Here is a 21244-nt window from a genome sequence, read left to right as displayed (position 1 = left end):
CTCCAAAATCCTGTCCCCAATCTTCAAAGTGCCCAGCATCATAGCAGGCATAATGTCCCTCAGGCCACTACCACATTCGCACAGGGTGCTGGACAATTGGGCCTACAAAGGCCACCTGATGCTGACCCTGAGCAATCAACATCTCCAGCACCTACCTACCAGGACTTGTAATTTTTTTTTTGTTTGTTTTTTAATTTAACCATTTTGTTTATTTTTTATATTTGATTTGTATACACAATATTGTGTTTGTTTGTGCTTACATAGCACTCTGTAATGTGGATGTTGATCCTAATTTTTATGGCCACAAAAAACTGTGGAATTTAGAAAAAAAAAAAAGGTTATGACAAAACAATAACCAACCAAAAAAAAAATTTAGATAAGTAAAATTTTCGTTACTAACAATCAAACTCTGGATGCGCTCTATTCATTCTTACATCACACACACATGATATGCTCAAAACCATATGTGAAATAATTAAATACAACAGACCTAGTTTCAAAATTGTGAAATTTTTTTTTTATATATCTCAATAATTACACATGCAAAATTGCATAGTCCTGCCAGGGAGTAGCACCTTGAGGAGTCAAAAAATAATTTGTCAATACATCACGAACTTTGAGGCCAGAAAGTGGACGACGCGGAGGAGGGATATATGGGGTAGGCCTACTAACATTGCTCATGAGGTGATCTTCAAAATTTGGTGAGGAACAATCATGTATTCTGGTGAAATTATGTAGAATAACACAGGCTTTGATCACTTCATTGATTGTAGCCTCACTCAGCTGAATGGCAGACGGAAGAACCCGCCATTTGGCTACAAGAATCCCAAAGGCGCACTCAACCAGTCTCCGTGCCCTGGAAAGTCTCAAATTAAACACCCTCCGCCGGTGGTCAAGGTTGCGCCTGGGGTAAGGCCTCATGACGTGCCTCGTCAGTTGCAATGCCTCATCTCCAACCAAAACAAAAGGCACTGCTTCCGCATTGGAGCCTGGGAGTTGTTGTGGTGGTGGGAGGTTCAACTGGTTGTCACGTAGCCGCCGACCCATTATGGACGAATTGAAGACCCTAGAGTCTCCAGTTCGCCCATAGGCCCCAATGTCTACAATTATAAACCTGTAGTTACTGTCAGCAACTACTAACAGAACTACAGAGAAAAACTGCTTATAATTGTAGAATTGGGAACCAGAGTTCGGCGGCTTACGCACCCTGATATGTTTCCCATTCACAGCTCCAATGCAGTTAGGGAAGTCACAAGTGTTTTTGAAACCAGTGGCGATTTTGAGCCAATCCTCCTGTTTGGGCTCAGGCATCACAACTTCCTGAAGTTTCTGCCATATTTGGGAACAGGTTGTCCGAACAATGCGTGAAATTGTCGACCGCCCAATCAGAAACTCCAGGTGTAGACCCGCATAGGACAAGCCTGTGGACAGGAAGCTGAAATACAAGAAAAATAAATAAAAAAAATTAACATGAGGACTAAGAAAACATGAATAAGCACAAGTGTATATTTCATTTACTATGACATTATTTACAATATAAAAATGTTCATTTAACATTCTTACTATACTAGAATATTAACACCAGTTTTGTTGATGTGCTTGTGGCTTCATGTCCAACTAAAGTTACTGAAACATAGTAGGACACAACACATTTAAAAAAAAAATCATCAACATACAGTATGTGCGAATGTTGAATACATACCGTAAGGTTAGGAGCAGACGCTCCTCAGCAGAGATGGCTTTTCTCATCCAGGTGTCCTGATAGGTGATCCCAGGACGTAAGATCTCCAACAACATGTCAAAAGTCCTGATGGACATGCGACTATACAGGTAAAACTTGTCAGGATGTGCCCTCAAAGCTGAATATAGTCTCTGGAAATGTCCTTTACTCTGGCGTTGGGTCAATAGAGGATGTACCCACAATCTTCGTCTCCTCCTTCGCGGAGCAACATTGACCGGATATGGCTGGCCAAAGCGACGAGACAACACCCAGTGAAGCAACACCCGCTGAGTTGTGCTTAAATACACATGGTCAGACATGTTTGTAAGGTCAAAGCAACACAGCCAAAATATGCAAGAGAACATATAGGGCAGATGGGAGGGGTCCACCTGTTGTAGAGGGCTTAAATAGTGTTGTTAATGATGGTTTAAATGATTTGCATGCCTGAAAACCGTTAAATGTCCATTTTGTGATGGTGCGTGCAAAATACGCCATACGGATCACATACGGATTACACACGCACAAGCACATGCGCAAAATACGCGACCACACCTAAGCAACGCATTAACTACGGAAGTCGATTACGGAGACATTTTGGTGTATTGAACGCGTAGTACGGACGTATTATACGTTCCATATTGTCTTACGCCAAGTGTGACGCCGGCCTAATGGGATCGCGTGATCCAAAATGCGGATCAAAGTGGTGCGTGCTGCGGCTTTTTACACTCAGACCATCGAGAAAATCGTTCATATGAGCTACTACATTGACTTCCATTGGTCAGTGTTCTGTCTATGTGTTATCAATTTTGCGTACGGACAATACTGATTATATACTGGTGTGAACGAGCCCTTAGGCCACGTTCACACGGTCAGTATTTTACCTCAGGATCTGTAAGCCTAAATCAGGAGAGGAACAATCAGAGGAAAAGTAAAATAGAAACACGTCACAACCACTTCTGTATTTATCACCCACTCCTGGTGTTGGCTTACAGATACTGAGGTAAAATACTGACCAAATACTGATATTCAATATCAGGGACTATTGCTCCCCACACGGGTTAAAGGGATGCACTCAAGTGGAAATAAAATATTCCTATAATATTATTACATGTTGGGACTTATCTGCTTTCTGACAATATTATGTGAATTTTGATATTGATTTATTTTTTATTTGCACACATATATAGAGCCAGTAAGTTCCTTAGTGCTTTACACACACCGTCACATATATGACTCCATTATCCACACCTGTATTTCTTGCTACTTCTGCTGGTATTTCCGTTTCACACCATAAGGGTATGTGCACATGGAGCGCCCCCAGACGCAGGGCCGGGAGGTACTCGGTACCGGTCCTCTCTGTCTCGGTGCTGGGGTTGTCACGGTGGCTGGACCCGGTCCGTGACCCTGCTAAGGGGCGTCCAATGAAAGGTGATGAAAGTCTGTCAAGGGTTCGTGACGCCACCTGTGGTGTTCGGTCAGGGTGACCGACGCTGCTTGGAGTCTACTGGGGTGATGTGATGGCAGCTAGATGGTGAACCTTCCCACAGGTGAAGTGCTTCCCCAGGGCTTCCCAGTAGTGTAGGTGGTGATGATGTGAGGCGCGGTTAATAACGAGGACACAGGGTTGCAGTCTCTTTACCTTTTACTGAAGGCTTCGGGATCCTCAATCCAGAGCACTGCTAACAGGGCTGGCTGAGACCGGCCGGTCCGAAGGCACATCCAGAGTTCCCTTTGCAGGTGGAAATTGTTGCCTACCAACTAGCGCCTGTGTGTTGTAGTCCTTCCCTGCTGAGCACCACGGGATAGTACTCACAACTTTCATATCTGTTCTTTCTCTTCTCCGTCCCCCAGTTTATCTGGATAGGACGCACCCGTATGACGGGTAGGCTCGGAGCTATTCTGGGGCCCTAGAGACGCCCCTCTCCACATTTGCCCCCTATGTCTGCTTAGGTGATTTAAGTTAGACAGCCAACCTATAATCAACTGTCCTGCTGCTGTTTGAAGTAATGCTTGAAGTCTGTTACTTCCTCGGCGTTCCGGCCACCGGCTACGCGCCTCAGTAGGATGTTGCCGTTCTCGGGGCATGACTCCTACTGGTTCTATCGCCTTTGTGCTGTGATCTCGTTTCTCACTTCTCCACAATACTCTTCGCTTCGTGTCCTTCCTTAAGATGCCGCCGCAAGGTAGTGCAGGCGCGGCTCCGTCACGTTCTGTCCTTTCTGCTAGGTACCTGCCAGGAACCCACCTCTGACAGGTCCTCCCTGGAGCTCTCCCAGGCTGCTTTCTGACTAACTTCCTATCCAACCCCCAGTTTTACCAGAGTGTGAGGAGTGGCCTAATACATAGTGCCTTTTGCTTCCCCTGGTGGCCAGAGTGTGAAGTGTAATGTGTGACTGTGATACCTGGTCAGGTGAACTCCTTTAGTGCAATCAGACATAACATCACTCCCCTTAGTGGCAGAGCGACATTACTGCAATGACCAGGACTCTGAGGCGCTGCACACACGCTGCGGATTTTGCTGCGGGTCCGCAGCGGTTTCCCATGCGTTTACAGTACAATGTAAACCTATGGGAAATGAAATCCGCAGAGCACATGCTGCGGAAAAAAACGCGCGGAAACGCAGCGGTTTACATTCCGCAGCATGTCAATTCTTTGTGTGGATTCCGCAGTAGTTTTACACCTGCTCCAATAGAAAACTGCAGGTGTAAACCCGCAGCGGTATCCGCAATAGAAACCGCGTTAAATCTCCAGGAAAAACCGCAGCGGTTTAAGGCTATGTGCACACTTTGCAGATTCCACTGCGGATTTTTCCGCAGCGGAATTGCAAAATCCGCAGTGAAAACCCATCGCGGTTTTTACTGCGGATTTATCGCGGTTTTTACTGCGTTTTCTTCTGCGGATTTTCAACTGCAGTTTTCTATTGGAGCAGCTGAAAATCCACAGAAAAGAAGTGACATGCTGCGGAATGTAATCCGCAGCGTTTCCGCGCGGATTTTTCTGCAGCATGTGCACAGCGTTTTTTGTTTCCCATAGGTTTACATTGAAATGTAAACTCATGGGAAACTGCTGCGGATCCGCAGCGGTCAAATCCGCTGCGGATCCGCAGCAAAATCCGCAAAGTGTGAATATAGCCTTACACTGCGGATTTATCAAATCTGCTGCAGAAAAAATCCGCAGCCCTCACAGATACGTGTGCACATACCCTAAGGCTATATTCACACTTTGCGGATTTTGCTGCGGATCCGCAGCGGATTTGACCGCTGCGGATCCGCAGCAGTTTCCCATGAGTTTACATTTCAATGTAAACCTATGGGAAACAAAAAACGCTGTGCACATGCTGCAGAAAAATCCGCGCGGAAACGCTGCGGATTACATTCCGCAGCATGTCACTTCTTTTCTGCGGATTTTCAGCTGCTCCAATAGAAAACTGCAGTTGAAAATCCGCAGAAGAAAACGCAGTAAAAACCGCGATAAATCCGCAGTAAAAACCGCGATGGGTTTTCACTGCGGATTTTGCAATTCCGCTGCGGAAAAATCCGCAGTGGAATCTGCAAAGTGTGCACATAGCCTTAGAGGCTGGCAGCCCCCTCATTCTGCTCTGGACCCCTATGGATTCTAGTTACACCTGTGAAGTCTCTAATGACTGCACAGCGCCAGAATCCCTGTGATCTCCAGCTCCATCTACTGGACAAGTGCGAGATTGCACCTAATTGTGCTTGTAGCAGAGGCAGCTGTGCTCTCATGTGAGCAGTCATAAGACAGCCACTGCCGCCTGGAACTATGGAGGTAAGGCTGGGCTCAGGGGCTGCGCTCTGCTGCTGGCTATGGCCGGCCGTGTGTAGTGTGAGGAGGGCATGTAAGTGACGCAGCGGGGGGTCCTGACGTGCGCGGCTGCCTGTGTATGTGTGGGCATAGGGCACGCAGCTTCCTGTTTAGCTCTAGCAGCCTGCCCACTCGTCGTGTTATTTCCTACAGAGGGCACAGGGGTAAGCAATGGATTGGGGGATGGTCCCTAGACTGTCAGGTGATGTGTGGCATGTTACTGTAGTCCATGAGAACAGAGTGATTGTCACTTCCCCTGCATGGCTCTGATGCCACACTGACCACCAGGCAGGTTATCAGGAGATAATCACACTAGGGAACTATGGAGGAGGAGATCTGGGGTAGTCTAGAACCAAGTGCAAGAACTGTCTCGTGCAGCCCCTATTTATTTATGACCCCATTTATCATGCCCAAAAACTAATACGAACCACACAGGATCTGAAAGTGGAGGACGCTGTATATAGGAAGGGATGATGCTTTATGTAGTAAAGGAGGACGCCGTATATAGAAGGGGATGATGCTTTATGTAGTAAAGGAGGACGCTGTATATAATGAGGGATGATGCTTCGTGCATTAGCCGAGGATGTTGTATATAGGAACGAATGATGGTTCATGTAGTAATAATAATAATAATTTTATTTATATAGCGCCAACATATTCCGCAGCGCTTTACAAATTATAGAGGGGACTTGTACAGACAATAGACATTACAGCATAACAGAAATACAGTTCAAAACAGATACCAGGAGGAGTGAGGGCCCTGCTCGCAAGCTTAGTATTGGAGGGTGCTGTATATAAGGGACCGTGCTTTATATAAGGCTGTAGAAGCCTCCAGCAATGCATACACCATACACATAAGTGCACTACCACCGGGGCTGTGGAGTCAGTAAGCCCAACCACCAACTCCGTCTCCTCCGTTCCCTTTCTCCTGGCACCACAGCCCTGCCTACCACAAGAGGTAGTAATGGCAGACATTACAGCTTTTATAAACGAGCTGGGTGATTTCCTCAATACACTTAATATTGTGGGTTATAGGTAATTTAGTGACAAAATATACAATTGGTGGAAAAAGGCTGAACTTTTTCAATCTATGTACAGTAAATAACTAAAATAACTAGGTCAGCAGGAAGTGGTGAATAAACCACATATGTAGCAATCACTGTAATCTCCAGCCTCCTCCCTGATAATAATCGCAGTAATAATCTATACCCCCTCCTGGAGATCTAACAAGCTGTGGGCGATACATCATCACTATAATCAGTGATACTTTGTCACAATGGATGTAATTTGTGTGCTGCATTGTGACCTGTGACTCTCATAGATGGCTCCACATGTGTTGGATTTTCTGCAGTTGGTTGCCCAGGACTCTTTACCATAGATCTGCATGTGACTCCTGCAGATTGGCCGATCTTATTAGCAGCGACGTCTGATCTCTAATATCACATTGCAGACAGATTGCACGCTTATCGCTGTGTAGTCCCAGGCGACCCTGTAGTAGTAGTCGCCCATTTTATGCTATTCACCATCCATTCTCTCCCATCACCTGCTCCTCGCTGATCTGCTGCTGGCCTTAGGGTATGTGTCCATGTTCCGTAATGATTGCACTTTGGAGGGAGCAGGAACCCCCCTCCGCCCAAAGCGCCACCCCCTTCTGTACGCACGGTGAACACATCTGGAATCTCTGCACCCCATACATAGGGCCCTGTAATTTACCTAACAGCAACGGAGCGTCGCCACAACGTAAACAGACATGCTGCGTTCTAAAAATATGCGCCGCATGTCCGTTAATGCAGGGCCGCCGGGTGCGTGTTCGCACGCATAGTGAAGACGGGATTTCATAAAATCCCCTCCACTATGCTGTAACATCTGGACACTGCGGTTGTACGTAGGGTTCAATCCGCAGCTAATCCGGATGTAAAACTGAACGTGGACACATACCCTTAGATTGGCTGATATAATTGGGGAACAAGTGTTCCTAGTTGGGCTGTATTCACATGCAGCGTTCATGCTGTGGCTTTTAACCACAGCAACATTGTGCTTTTGTCTTTTACAGTTTCTGTGCACATTCAGTTAATTTTGAGAAAGTGAAAAAATATTCTTGGGTTTTTGTTTTTCACTATACACTGCTTTTCCTGACCTGAAAGATTACATTGTCGGGTCATTTCTCTGCCTGGAATTTTTTTTTCCTAATTTTAGTATATTATATGCTAAGTGACTGGTGCCATTGAGAGCTACGTCTCGCCAGATCTTCCTACTAACAATAAAACCCCTCGTCATGTCAATGGAGCATTAAATTATGACCCCTGTGATACGTGAGGGTAATACAGTGTAAATATGAAAACTGGCTGCAGAGGGAAGGGGGTCAAAAATGTAGGTGAAAAGTTCCCTTTTGAAAACCCTTTGCATGATGGCGGTACTTGTACTGTGAGCCGCAGGCCTCGTTATGTCCCAGAAAAGCGCTACATGTTGGTGGTACTGATCCGAATATGTTATAATTTGTGACCTATCATAATGTGGTGTTTTTTTTGTTGTTTTTTTTTTATGTGGGTGGCATAGTAATGCATTATTCACTTACAACTAAAGGACACTGATGCAAAACAGTACAATTCATTTGGACTCATGCTTTATGCAAGTATGGATATGTCAGCAGGTCTAAGACTTGTCTTCAGTATACAGACTATATCTATAATATCTCAATCCAGCACTTTGGCTTTAAAAGCGTAACGCTTTATTTCTATCTTCCTAAGGGCTTGTTTTCACTTGCGAGATATACGTCCGTGTCTCGCATGTGGAAACGAAGCTCTGGTGCTGACACTGTGGAGCAGAGCGTGCGGCCGCATAGCAACACATGGAGCTGCACGCTCCGCTCCGGAGTGCCGGCACCAGAGCTTCGTTTCCACATGCGAGACACGGACGTGTTCCTCGCAAGTGAAAACAAGCCCTAAGACACATTGGAACAGAATACTCCAAAACATATGTCCTGTGCCCCTATCTGTTCATGTACCCATACGGCAGTATTGTGGCAGTTCAGTTTGTAGATACTTTAGGCTGGATCAGAGCCGGACTGGCAATTCTGGTAAATGACGGAAGGGCCTGTCTGGTTATGGGCCGCCTTGTCTGCTACATTAACAGAATCAGTGTTCTCAAGACACCCATATTAAGAGTTGTGATGGAACACAAAGTGGCTGACTCCATCAATTACCCCAGGAGTAGTGTTGAGCATTCCGATACCGCAAGTATCGGGTATCGGCCGATACTTGCGGTATCGGAATTCCGATACCGAGTTCCGATACTTTTGTGGTATCGGGAATCGGTATCGGATCCATATTAATGTGTAAAATAAAGAATTAAAATAAAAAATATTGATATACTTACCTCTCCGGAGGCCCCTGGACATCACCGCTGGTAACCGGCAGCCTTCTTTGCTTAAAATGAGCGCGTTTAGAGCCTTCCATGACGTCACGGCTTCTGATTGGTCGCGTGCCGCTCATGTGACCGCCACACGACCAATCACAAGCTGCGACGTCAGTCTCAGGCCCTAAACTCCTCATTCTAGGAATTTAGGACCTGAGAATGACGTCGCGGCCGGTTACCAGCGGTGATGTACAGGGGCCTCCGGAGAGGTAAGTATATCAATATTTTTTATTTTAATTCTTTATTTTACACATTAATATGGATCCCAGGGCCTGAAGGAGAGTTTCCTCTCCTTCAAACCCTGGGAACCATCAGGATACCTTCCGATACTTGGTGTCCCATTGACTTGTATTGGTATCGGGTATCGGCAATATCCGATACTTTTCGGGTATCGGCCGATACTATCCGATACCGATACTTTCAAGTATCGGACGGTATCGCTCAACACTACCCAGGAGACCATGGGTATCATCAGGGACGTATTTAGAGTTTCTGCTGCCCTAGGCACTTTTCGTGCTGCCTCCCCCATTGGCGAGTATGACTAATGCAGACACTGTCAGCAGTGACTTGGGCTACTTTCACATCAGCGTTTTTTACCATTCGCGGCAGATCCGGCAGTTTTTCTGCATCTGCCACGTAACGCATCACTTACGGCAACACTGCGTTCGGTCTCATTCATTCCCTGTGGGACTTGCAGACATGTGCCGCGATCTGGTAAATGCGGTACTTGCAGCAGCGGAAAAAAACGCTGCTAGCAGTGTTTTTTTGTCTCATCTTAAGTGTAAAACCGCAAGTGCTGCACATGTTCGCAAGTCCCATAGGGAATCAGTAAGGGGTCCAAATCTATGTATATGCCTATGTAGCTCTTTCAAAGACAAATCCAGCAATATTTTTACATGTTCAGTCAATTCATCTGAAATCGGTTTGCATACAAATGAGGGAGTAGATCTGTTACTCCAGCTCTATACCCCCTCAGTACCATATTATATAGTATATAACACAGCCACATAGTACATAGCACAGCCCACGCAGTATATAACTCAGCCCACGCAGTATATAACACTGCCCACGCAGTATATAACACTGCCCACGCAGTATATAACACTGCCCACGCAGTATATAACACTGCCCACGCAGTATATAACACTGCCCACGCAGTATATAACACTGCCCACGCAGTATATAACACTGCCCACGCAGTATATAACACTGCCCACGCAGTATATAACACTGCCCACGCAGTATATAACACTGCCCACGCAGTATATAACACTGCCCACGCAGTATATAACACTGCCCACGCAGTATATAACACTGCCCACGCAGTATATAACACTGCCCACGCAGTATATAACACTGCCCACGCAGTATATAACACTGCCCACGCAGTATATAACACTGCCCACGCAGTATATAACACTGCCCACGCAGTATATAACACTGCCCACGTAGAATACAACACAGCCCATGTAGTATATAGCAGTGTGGGCACCATATCCCTGTTAAAAAAAGAATTAAAATAAAAAATAGTTATATGCTCACCCTCTGGCGTCCACCGAAGCTGTACCGATTCGCGCGATGCTGCCGCCAGCTTCCATTCCCAGTGATGCATTGCGAAATTACCCATATGACTAAAGGTACCGTTACACTAAACGACTTACCAACGAGTCGTTGTGTGGTCGCTGGCAAGCTGTCACACAGACAGCTCTCTCCAGCGACCAACGATCAGGGGAAAGACTTCGGCATCGTTGAAACTGTCTTCAACGATGCCGAAGTCCCCGGGTAACCAGAGTAAACATCGGGTTAGTAAGTGCAGGGGCCGCGCTTAGTAACCCGATATTTACGGCGGGGGACGTGACAGATATCGGAATGTAAGTATGTACTGTTTTTTTGTTTTTTTTTAACTTTTTCAGTGGTAACCAGGGTAAATATCGGGTTACTAAGCGCGGCCATGCGCTTAGTAACCCGATATTTACCCTGGTTACAAGTGAACACATCGCTGGATCGGTGTCACACACGCCAATCCAGCGATGACAGCGGGTGATCAGTGACCAAAAAATGGTCCTGATCATTCCCCAGCGACCAACGATCTCCCAGCAGGGGCCTGATCGTTGGTCGCTGTCACACATAACGAGATCGTTAGCGGGATCGTTGCTACATCACAAAAAGCGTGACGTTGCAACGATATCGTTATGTGTGAAGGTACCTTTAGCGGTCTAGACCGCTAAGTCATCTGGGTACTTTCGCAATGCATCACTGGGAACGGAAGCTGGCGGCAGCATCGCGCATCGGTGGACAGAGGAAGGTGAGAATAGCACACACACACACAGCTCCGCATACACACAGCTCCACAAGCATACATACAGTTCCGCTGCCCACGCACACACACTTACAGCTCCGCTGTCCGCACACACACAGCCCCACACATGCAGCTCCGCACACACACACCACCGCACAGACACACACATACATAAAGCTCCGCGCACCCACACACACACTTACAGCACCGCATAGATACACATACATACAGCTCTGCGCACACACACACATTCGGCTCCGCTGCCCGCACAGACAGCCCCACACATTGCAGCTCCGCACACACACACACACCACCGCACAGACACACACATACATACATACATACATAAAGCTCCGCGCACCCACACACACATACAGCACCGCTGCCCGTGTACACACACATACAGCTCTGCTGCCCACACACACACACATACAGCACCGCACAGACACACACATACAGCTCCGCGCGCACACACACATACAGCTCGGCTGCCCGTTCATACACATACAGCTCTGCTGCCCGCACACACACACATACAGCACCACACAGACACACACATTCATACAGCTCCGCGCGCACACACACATACAGCTCCGCTGCCCGTGCACGCAGACACATACAGCTCTGCTGCCCGCACACACACAGCACCGCACAGACACACACATACATACAGCTCCGCACGCACACACACACAGCTCCGCTGCCCGTGTACGCAAACATTCAACTCTGCTGCCCACACACACATACAGCACCGCACAGACACACACATTCATACAGCTCCGCGCGCACACACATACAGCTCTGCTGCCCGTGCACACACACACATACAGCTCTGCTGCCCGCACACACACACATACAGCACCGTACAGACACACACATACATACAGCTCCGCGCGCGCACACACATATACAGCTCTGCTGCCCGCACACACACATACAGCACCGCACAGACACACACATTCATACAGCTCTGCGCGCACACACACATACAGCTCCGCTGCCCGTGCAGGCACACATACAGCTCTGCTGCCCGCACACACACAGCACCGCACAGACACACACATACATACAGCTCCGCGCGCACACACACACATACAGCTCCGCTGGCCGGGCACGCAGACACATACAGCTCTGCTGCCCACACATACATACAGCTCCGCACGCACACACACATACAGCTTCACTGCCTGTGTACACACACACATACAGCTCTGCTGCCCACACACACACAGCACTGCACAGACACACACATTCTTACAGCTCCGCGCGCACACACACATACAGCTCCGCTGCCCGTGCACGCAGACACATACAGCTCTGCTGCCCACACACACAGCACCGCACAGACACACACATACATACAGCTCCACGCGCACACACACATACAGCTCCGCTGCCTGTGTACACAAACACATACAGCTCCGCTGCCCGTTCATACATATACAGCTCTGCTGCCCGCACGCACACACATACAGCACCGCACAGACACACATACTACATACAGCTCCGCGTGCACACACACATACAGCTCCGCTGCCCGTGCACGCAGATTCATACAGCTCTGCTGCCCACACACACACACACACACACACACACACACACACACACCCACACGCACACATACAGCTCTGCTGCCCGCACACACATATACAGCACCGCACAGACACACATACATACAGGCACACACACACCAGCACTGGCAATGTTTGCTCCTAGGACCCAGATAGAGTGAGTGGGGGTGTATTACACCCCACCCCCACCACTCACTCTCTGGATCCGTCTGCTGGGAGCAAAGATCAAACATACATCAAACATTCAAGGGCTGCTGTGTGTTTGCACGGCTCCTCCAGCCTAAGGGTACCTTCACACATAACGATATTGTTAACGATATCGTTGCTTTTTGTGACGTAGCAACGATATCGTTAAGGAAATCGTTATGTGTGACAGCGACCAACGATCAGGCCCCTGCTGGGAGATCGTTGGTCGCTGAAGAAAGTCCAGAACTTTATTTCATCGCTGGATCTCCCGTGGACATCGCTGGATCGGCGTGTGTGACACCGATCCAGCGATGTCTTCACTGGTAACCAGGGTAAACATCGGGTTACTAAGCGCAGGGCCGCGCTTAGTAACCTGATGTTTACCCTGGTTACCAGTGTAAAAGTAAAAAAAAAACAAACACTACATACTTACCTACCGCTGTCTGTCCCCGGCGCTCAGCTTCTCTGCACTCCTCCTGCACTGGCTGTGAACACAGCGGCCGGAAAGCACAGCGGTGACGTCACCGCTCTGCTTTCTGGCTGACCGACGCTCACAGCCAGTACAGGAGGAGTGCAGAGAAGCTGAGCGCCGGGGACAGACAGCGTTAGGTAAGTATGTAGTGTTTGTTTTTTTTACTTTTAGGATGGTAACCAGGGTAAACATCGGGTTACTAAGCGCAGCCCTGCGCTTAGTAACCCGATGTTTACCCTGGTTACCGGCATCGTTGGTCGCTGGAGAGCTGTCTGTGTGACAGCTCTCCAGCGACCAAACAGCGACGCTGCAGCGATCTGGATCGTTGTCGGTATCGCTGCAGCGTCGCTTAATGTGAAGGGGCCTTAAGGCACTACAGTCAGAAATGAGGCTGTCGGAATGTAAGGGAAGGGGTGAGGACCGTGAGGTGAGTCACAGACAGAGCCATGCTGCAGGCAGAGCGCGGGCAGGAGCTAGGAGGGAGATCATTACAGAGACAGTACACTACTTACTGTGTATGTACTGCTCTACTGCGAGTCCTCCAGGGCAGCAATATGAGTCCAGGTTAGGACCCAGGGTCGGGACACAGGGCGCTGCCGCTCCACCTCAGCAGTCACAGTCACATTCCACCAGGCACCAGTGAGGCTGTGAGCAGGGAGTTACTGTGTCTCAGCAGGGGGAGTAGGGAGAGTCGGCACCAGCACCACGTATTCTGGTTGCCGCTCTGCCAGCCCCTGTCCTCAGGAAGGGACGCACAGGACTAGTATTAAAAAAACAAAAAACAAAAGGAAAAAAAAGAAAAAACCTTGCTGAGGTGCCGCCCCCTCACCTGTCCCCGCCCTAGGCACGTGCCCTCAAGTGCCTAGTGGCAAATACGGCCCTGGGTATCATGTATTTGTATAATTGCCTTAAATTCTTTCATCCACTTCCGTCTGGATGTCCTCAAATCCCACAATCCACCGCGCCGCACTAGAAGTTCTCTGACCGCCATATTGTAATACCCAAGTGATGGGTATTCCAATATGGCTCCCGCTGATGGTACCGGGCCCTTGCGCAGTACCACCAGCGAGTCATCGGCGGGCTGCAGAGGGAGAGCAGGTTTGTGGTAGAAGAGAGCGTGAGGGCAGGTGGAGAGCGGGGCTGTTAAGGGAGATGGCAGGACGCGGGTGGAGAGCTTGGCTACTGAGGTAGAGCAGGACAGCCAGTGGACACATGGGTGGCGGAGGGGCACAGCGGGACAGTGAGTGGAGCGTGGCTGCGGAGGGGGAGAGCAGGACGGCCAGTGGAGAGCGGGGCTCTGCAGGGAGAATGCGGGACGGCGATAGTAGAGTAGGGCTGCAGAAAGAGTAATGGTGGATGGACAGCTGAGCTGCTGAGGGAGAAAGCAGGATGGCCAGTGGACACAGGGTATGTGAAAGAACACCGTGGGACAGTGGATGGACAGTGGGGCTGCTGAGAGAGAATGCGGGACAGTGGGTGGAGAGCTGGGCTTTGGAGGGACAAAGCTAGACTGCGAGTGGAGAGCGGGGCTGTGCACATGGGGGCAGAGATTCTCAATGCTGTTAAGCCTACCCCATCACGACATTACCGTCCTCCTGATGTGATGGCATCGGGCCTCAATATAGTTAGAAATGGTGGTATTATAGTAAATCTTCCTTTCCTCCATCCAGGGTAATATTAGTAATATATCCCAACTGGTTCATGGGAATGGGGATAACATGGGTCTGTGTGATTTCAAATGCCAGGGCTGAATTTCTACCCCAGTCTGTACTTGGGCAGGATACTGATATGTCAGCTTGTAACAGAGATAAGCCCGGCACCAAAATCACCTGTTGCTGTAATGATCTGTAAGCTCAGTGGATCCGCATGGTTATGTGGCAAAGACTGGGTGATCACCAGAAAAATACAAAACCTCAGTCTAGAGAAGGGGAGACAGGTGGCACTCAATGTACTTGTGAGAAAAAAATAAATGTTATGTCCTTAAAAGCATGGAGATGGGGAGAAGTGTGGAGGAAAGACTGAAGACTGCCGTTTTGCGCTTGCTGCGCTTCAGCAGGTCCTGTGCTGATGTCGGCTTATGTCATACATGGGAAACTGAACAATTGATGTTATTCTACTTTGCATACAGCATTTTTGATTCAAATAAGGCTACTTTCACACTTCCGTCGGTACGGGCCCGTTGCAATGTGTCGGGCCGACGGACGTTGTGAAATTACTGCACGACGTGGGCAGCGGATGCAGTTTTTTCAACGCATCTGCTGCCCATTCTGCAGTCTGGGAGGAGGGGGCGGAGTTTCGGCCGCGCATTCATGGTTGAAAATGGCGGATGCGTCGCACAAAAACGTTACATTGAACTTTTTTTGTGACGACGGTCCGCCAATTACTAATGCATCCAGTGCATGACGTATGGAACGGGTGTCCATACATCGTGATGCGTTGGTAATACAAGTCTATGTGCAAAAAACACATCCTGCGGGCAACTTTGCAGGATGCGTTTTTTGCACAGAACGCATTGCAACGTCTTTATAAAGACGGAAGTGTGAAAGTAGCCTAAGTTTCCTGGAATCTTTGTCCTTTTTCTATTAGAATAGGAAGTGACAAGTTGTCTGGGTTTCTGTAGCTCGTTCTGCTGTCCCCTCCACCGCTACACTTACCACAAAAATAACTGCTTAGACTTCTGTGTCCTCATCTGCATTGTGTGGGTGTTGTCTGCACCTTGTAAGCTGGAAATCTCTGCTAATGGGCTGTAGGCTGCCATTTTATAACACTATCAGACTCGGGCGATGGGTGAGTGCAGTCCGATGTTTCGCACGCACCCATAGACTTGTATGGGTGAGTGCGATCTGATTCTTGGCAGCACCACCAGCATGCTGAGATCTTCTCATGCCAAATCTGCATGAGAAAATAATGGCAGATCTGCACTTCCCCATAGTATAACATTGGGCTATCTGATAAAGCAGGGGTCCCCAACTCCAGGCCTCGAGGGCCGCCAACAGTGCAGGTTTTCAGGATTTCTTTAGTTTTGCATCGGTGGTAATGTGATCATCTGCACAGGTGATGAGTCCAACCCCTGTGGAATACTAAGGAAATCCTGAAAACCTGCACTGTTGGCGGCCCTCGAGGCCTGGAGTTGGGGACCACTTTTTTAAAGCATTGGACAGCACACCGCCATGTTATGTGCTCATGTGAGTGAGCCTTCTGTGCTTTAGTTTTTTCCTTCTGTTCTTGCAAGAGCTGTAACTTTCTATCCACATGCAATATTATGGAAACCGAAAGGGAAAACTCAGTAGTTTTTACCTGGCAACGATTCTCCAGGACAGTAATCACAGCAGTAACAAAAAATTTTTTTTTCTTTGTCTAGGGAGAAAAGAATAAAATTCTACTGTAACTTTTTTCTTAATCAGTAAATCTTTTATTTGCAGCTGTTACATCGTAAAACAATGTACAGCAAATGGGGTCACCTTCTGACCTTGAGGGGGGCACGGTTACAAGGAAGTCATGAAAAACAGATATAGTTGAACTACCTGGAGCAGCAGTGGAACAGAAACTTCCAAAATTGTTTAGTCTTTGTTACACATACCTGGCCTAGTTCCTTATAGTCCGACTGAAAACCTCCCCGATCTGCACTTCCTATGCTTATTTTTTTTTTCTTTTCTTTTTTTTGCTCCTGAGCTAACAGGACAAATTAATTCATAACAGCGATGTTCACACTTTTTTATACAAATTAAAAGCTGCTTTTTACCTGCAAAAACAGATTTCTGAAATCTTATGCACACCCAACTGAATTGGAAAACTGCAGCATGTCAATTCTATCAGTGTTTTTGCATCTTATAGATTATCGGTCGTCCATGACAGCACCACGGAGAGGGGATCCGCCCTTCAGGAACAGGAAACCTAGAGATACATATGGGCGGCACCTCTCCCACGCATCAGTTGGATTCCTGTTCCTGGAGAACAGGATGCCCTACAGATAAATCCGTATTTCATCTGGAATACCCAGGCCGGCTGTCCGACTCTGGTAGCGAGGGGGTCTCCTACCTTGGGCAGTGTGGATCCCTGGAAGCACCACGGTGGGTCCGGGTAGGGCTCCATGACAGTGAGCGGAGCAGAGTCTGGAGGATGTCCGTCTCAAGTGCCAGCAACGGAGGTGAGTATTCCACCTCCCTCCCCCCGGGTCCGTGCGGTCTTCCTGGAGCCCCTGCGTCCTGTAGGTCATCCTGCCGGGGGGCTTGGCGGTGTGCGGCGGGGTTGGCCGGCAGCGCCATGCCCAGGCTTCCCTGCACGTCCCTGTGTGATCTTTCTGATACCGGAAGTGACGCAGCAGGGGCCAGGGCCTAAACCGGAAGTCGGACGCTGGCTTCTGCTGCAGACGCCGCTGTGCTGCAGCCATGTGCAGCGACGGCGGCGTGGGGGGGCAGCCGGAGGCTGTAGGGGTATTGGTGGCCACACAGGGAGGGGGCGGTACCACTGGCCACACCTGCTGACAATCTGGATCTGGGGGAAGGGCTATATATAGCCACACAAAAGGCTGCAGGGCTGCTAATGAGCACATCTGCAGCAATGGATGAGCCAGAAGCTCCCGTCGGTCTGCTGGAGCAGGACAGAGCCTTGGAAAGGTCCCATGCTAACCCCCAGCCGAAGACCCATGGACGCAGTGAACAGCCCAGACGCAAGACTTCGTCTAGACTGAAGGTTCCAGTTCGTTCCCCCAAAAATCCGGTACCTACTGCTGCTGCCTGGGTAAGATCTTCGTGAATGTACCCTGATGCAATCTTTTCCTATGTTTTTTCCTTAGGGGAAAAAGTGCGCTGGTAAAGCAAAGAATGAGTGTGCACTATGTGGTTGCCCTTTGCCAGACGCCTACCCTAAAAGACTGTCAGTCGTGTGTGACAGACGGCAGGGAGTAAGGAGTGTGTGTGTGTGTGTGTGTGTCTATGTATATAATATATACCGTGTATATATATTAGTAAAGCCTAGGATTTACCGATCAATCTGGACATTCACTGAGGCCGTCAGTAAAAGCTCAAAATACAAAGTAAAATTGGACTTTTACCAGTGAAGTCTTGGTAAATGTTAACATTTCTCAACATCGTTGGTAAGTCAGATGTATTCCATATAAACGAACGATTTTGGACTTTTACCTGGGCGAATTGGTAAACCTTTACATTTACCAGCATGTGTTGGTAAAAGTAACTTTGAGTCACAGAATTCTGACTCTGACCAGCAGATGATGGTGGTAAAAGTTAACTAAACGCAATTTATTACACCCTTCTCAGCTACATTTACCAAGAAGCCGTGGTAAATGTGCACATTTACCAACAGCGCTTTGTTAGTCAGATGCTCCATCTTCACACAGATATTTCTGACTTTTACCAACGCTGTTGAGAAAATGTTAACATTTACCAAGACATTTACCAAGACTTCACCAGTAAAAGTCCAATTTTACTTTTCATTTTGAGCTTTTACCGACAGCCTCTGTGAATGTCCAGATTGACCGGTAAATTCTAGGTTTTACAGTCCTTCTGACTTTTACAGTAATATATTTATATTTAGTATAGCGGTGGTACTAGTTAAATTACATAGGGTTTTTTCCGCTCCCATAAGTGGTGGAAGAGTCTCCCGATTTTACTTCAAACCTAATTTCGCTTGCAAAATGCTAAAAAAAAACGCAAAAAAAACTCAAAAAAAAAATGCGGATTTCTTGCAGAAAATTTCCGGTTTTCTTCAGGAAATTTCTGCAAGAAATCCCGACGTGTGCACATACCCTTAAAGGGACTTGGGAGATGTCGGCTGGTGCTCTAAGACCTGCAGTAGCTGCGACATGCACAGCCAGATCAATGATGGTGTTTCTGGACCAACTAGGGTATAATCTAGAAGATGGAGCCTCTAGGGATTCCATATTAAAATCCCTACCGACTATCCAGAATGCCGCTGCTTTTCTCGCAGATGCATCTGCAGATTCTGCAAGGATGGCTGCTAGGGCTGCAGGCTTATCGAATGCGGCACGCAGGGCCCTATGGCTGAAGTGTTGGCTCGGCGACATTCAGGCCAGGTCCCGTCTTTGCTCTATCCCGTGTGAAGAATACCTGTTTGGTCTGGTTCTAGACGAACTACTGGAGAAGGCCGGTGACGAGAAAAAAAAAAATTCCCAGTCTACCGACCACTTCTTATAGGCATCCCTTCACAGGGAAAAATTCTTTCGCAGAAGGCTGGCCCAGGACCAGGGCAGATGGGACGATAAAAAGAGGTACTGGATTCATGTTTGGAGGTGGGGGACGTCAGGAGCCATCCCGTGAGATCAAAAAGCCACCCCAATGACTAGTCGCCCCGGTGGGAGGTAGACTATCTGCCTTCTACCCAGCCTGGTCCAAACTTTCCAGTAGCAATTGGCTTTTGGGAATAATAGCTATGGGTCTACGGCTAGAGTTCTCCTCTATCCCTCATAATTTCTTCAGGGTTACCCCGCTCAGGTCTTCTGCAGCAGAACAGATGGCCCTGGAAACAGAAATTCACGACCTGCTCAGTAAGAAAGTTCTATCAGAGGTTCTGGAAGGAGAACGGGTAGAGGATTCTACTCTCCTCTATTCCTGATGCGTAAACCAGACGGCTCCTACAGAACTATTATCAACCTTAGGGCTCTTAACAATTTTCTGACCATACAACCATTTAAAATGGAGACTGTTAATACTGCAATAAAACTACTGTTTAAAAACTGCTTTATGGTGTTGGATTTAAAGGATGCCTATTACCATATTCCAATTTATGCAGGACACCAAAGATTCCTGAGGGTAGCGGTCCGGTTAGATGGGGTGGTCAGACATTTTCAGTATAGGGCTCACCCCTTTGGCATATCGGTCGCCCCTTGTGTATTTACTAAGGTCATGGCTGAGGTAATGGCCCACCTCCATGAGTCTGACATTCTGATAATCCCCTACCTGGACGATCTAATCATAGTGGGTAAAACAGAGGAGCACTGTTTAGAACAACTACAAAAAGTAATGTCTGCCCTGGAGCGTCTAGGATGGTTACTGAATGTCAAAAAGTCCTGGCTACAGCCCATGAAGGTGTAGCAATTTTTAGGCCTGACCTTGGATTCCCAGAATCAGGAATGCCGTTTGCCTCACGAGAAAATAAGTCGCCTGCACCTTCAGGTGCTAAATGCCTCTAAAAACCCCACCATGTCCCTTAGAAGAGCGATGTCTGTTAGGCCCTCTCTCTTCCTGCATTCCAGCGGTCCGATGGGCCCAGTATCATACAAGCATACTTCAGAGCAAGGTGTTACAACAACAAATTTTTTTGGGGGGGTCACCTAGAGAGCCAGCTGACCTTGTCCCAAAACACTATTATATCCCTTTGAATGGTGGCTAGACCGAAATAACCTATCCACGGGGGTTCCCTTGGAATACAACGTAACCTGTATAATCACCACAGACTCTAGCCCTTCTGGTTGGGGGGCTAACATGGGTGAGATTATAATTCAGGGACTTTGGAACCAGCTTCAAACGGAAATGTCCTCTAATTTGAAGGAGTTAATGGTGGTAGAGCAGGCAGTTAAACTCCTTGTCTGTCTACAGGGCCGGATATTCTCCGACAATCGGGTCACCGTGGCATATATCAATCAAGGTGGAACCCGTTCCAAATCCCTGATGAACGTGGCAGATTGTCTGTTCCAATTAGCAGAGCAGCACTTTCTCTCGTTGACAGCTCTTCACATAAGAGCAGCAGAAAATACTATGGCGGATTACTTAAGCCGCAACACC

General features: G+C 48.1%; 1 protein-coding gene across 3 annotated transcripts in view; it reads left to right on the top strand.

Annotated features, from left to right (window-relative positions):
- The first annotated feature begins 5410 nt into the window (after window positions 1-5410).
- The window catches only part of LOC138642037 (probable serine carboxypeptidase CPVL), a 133473-nt gene continuing 117639 nt past the window's right edge, over window positions 5411-21244 (top strand). The window contains exon 1 of one of the 3 annotated variants that reach the window (XM_069729930.1): window positions 5411-5506. In XM_069729930.1, coding sequence (XP_069586031.1) covers window positions 5501-5506 — 6 coding nt within the window. In that variant the 5' untranslated portion in view covers window positions 5411-5500. Of the gene's footprint in view, window positions 5577-5662; window positions 5707-21244 lie in introns of those variants that run through there. The other 2 variants (XM_069729932.1, XM_069729933.1) reach the window with 2 other exon arrangements.

The sequence above is a fragment of the Ranitomeya imitator genome, chromosome 6 (genome assembly GCF_032444005.1).
Source record: "Ranitomeya imitator isolate aRanImi1 chromosome 6, aRanImi1.pri, whole genome shotgun sequence".
NCBI lineage: Eukaryota > Metazoa > Chordata > Amphibia > Anura > Dendrobatidae > Ranitomeya > Ranitomeya imitator.
Note: the sequence above shows the minus strand (reverse complement) of the source record. Positions and strands in the feature narration are given on the sequence as shown.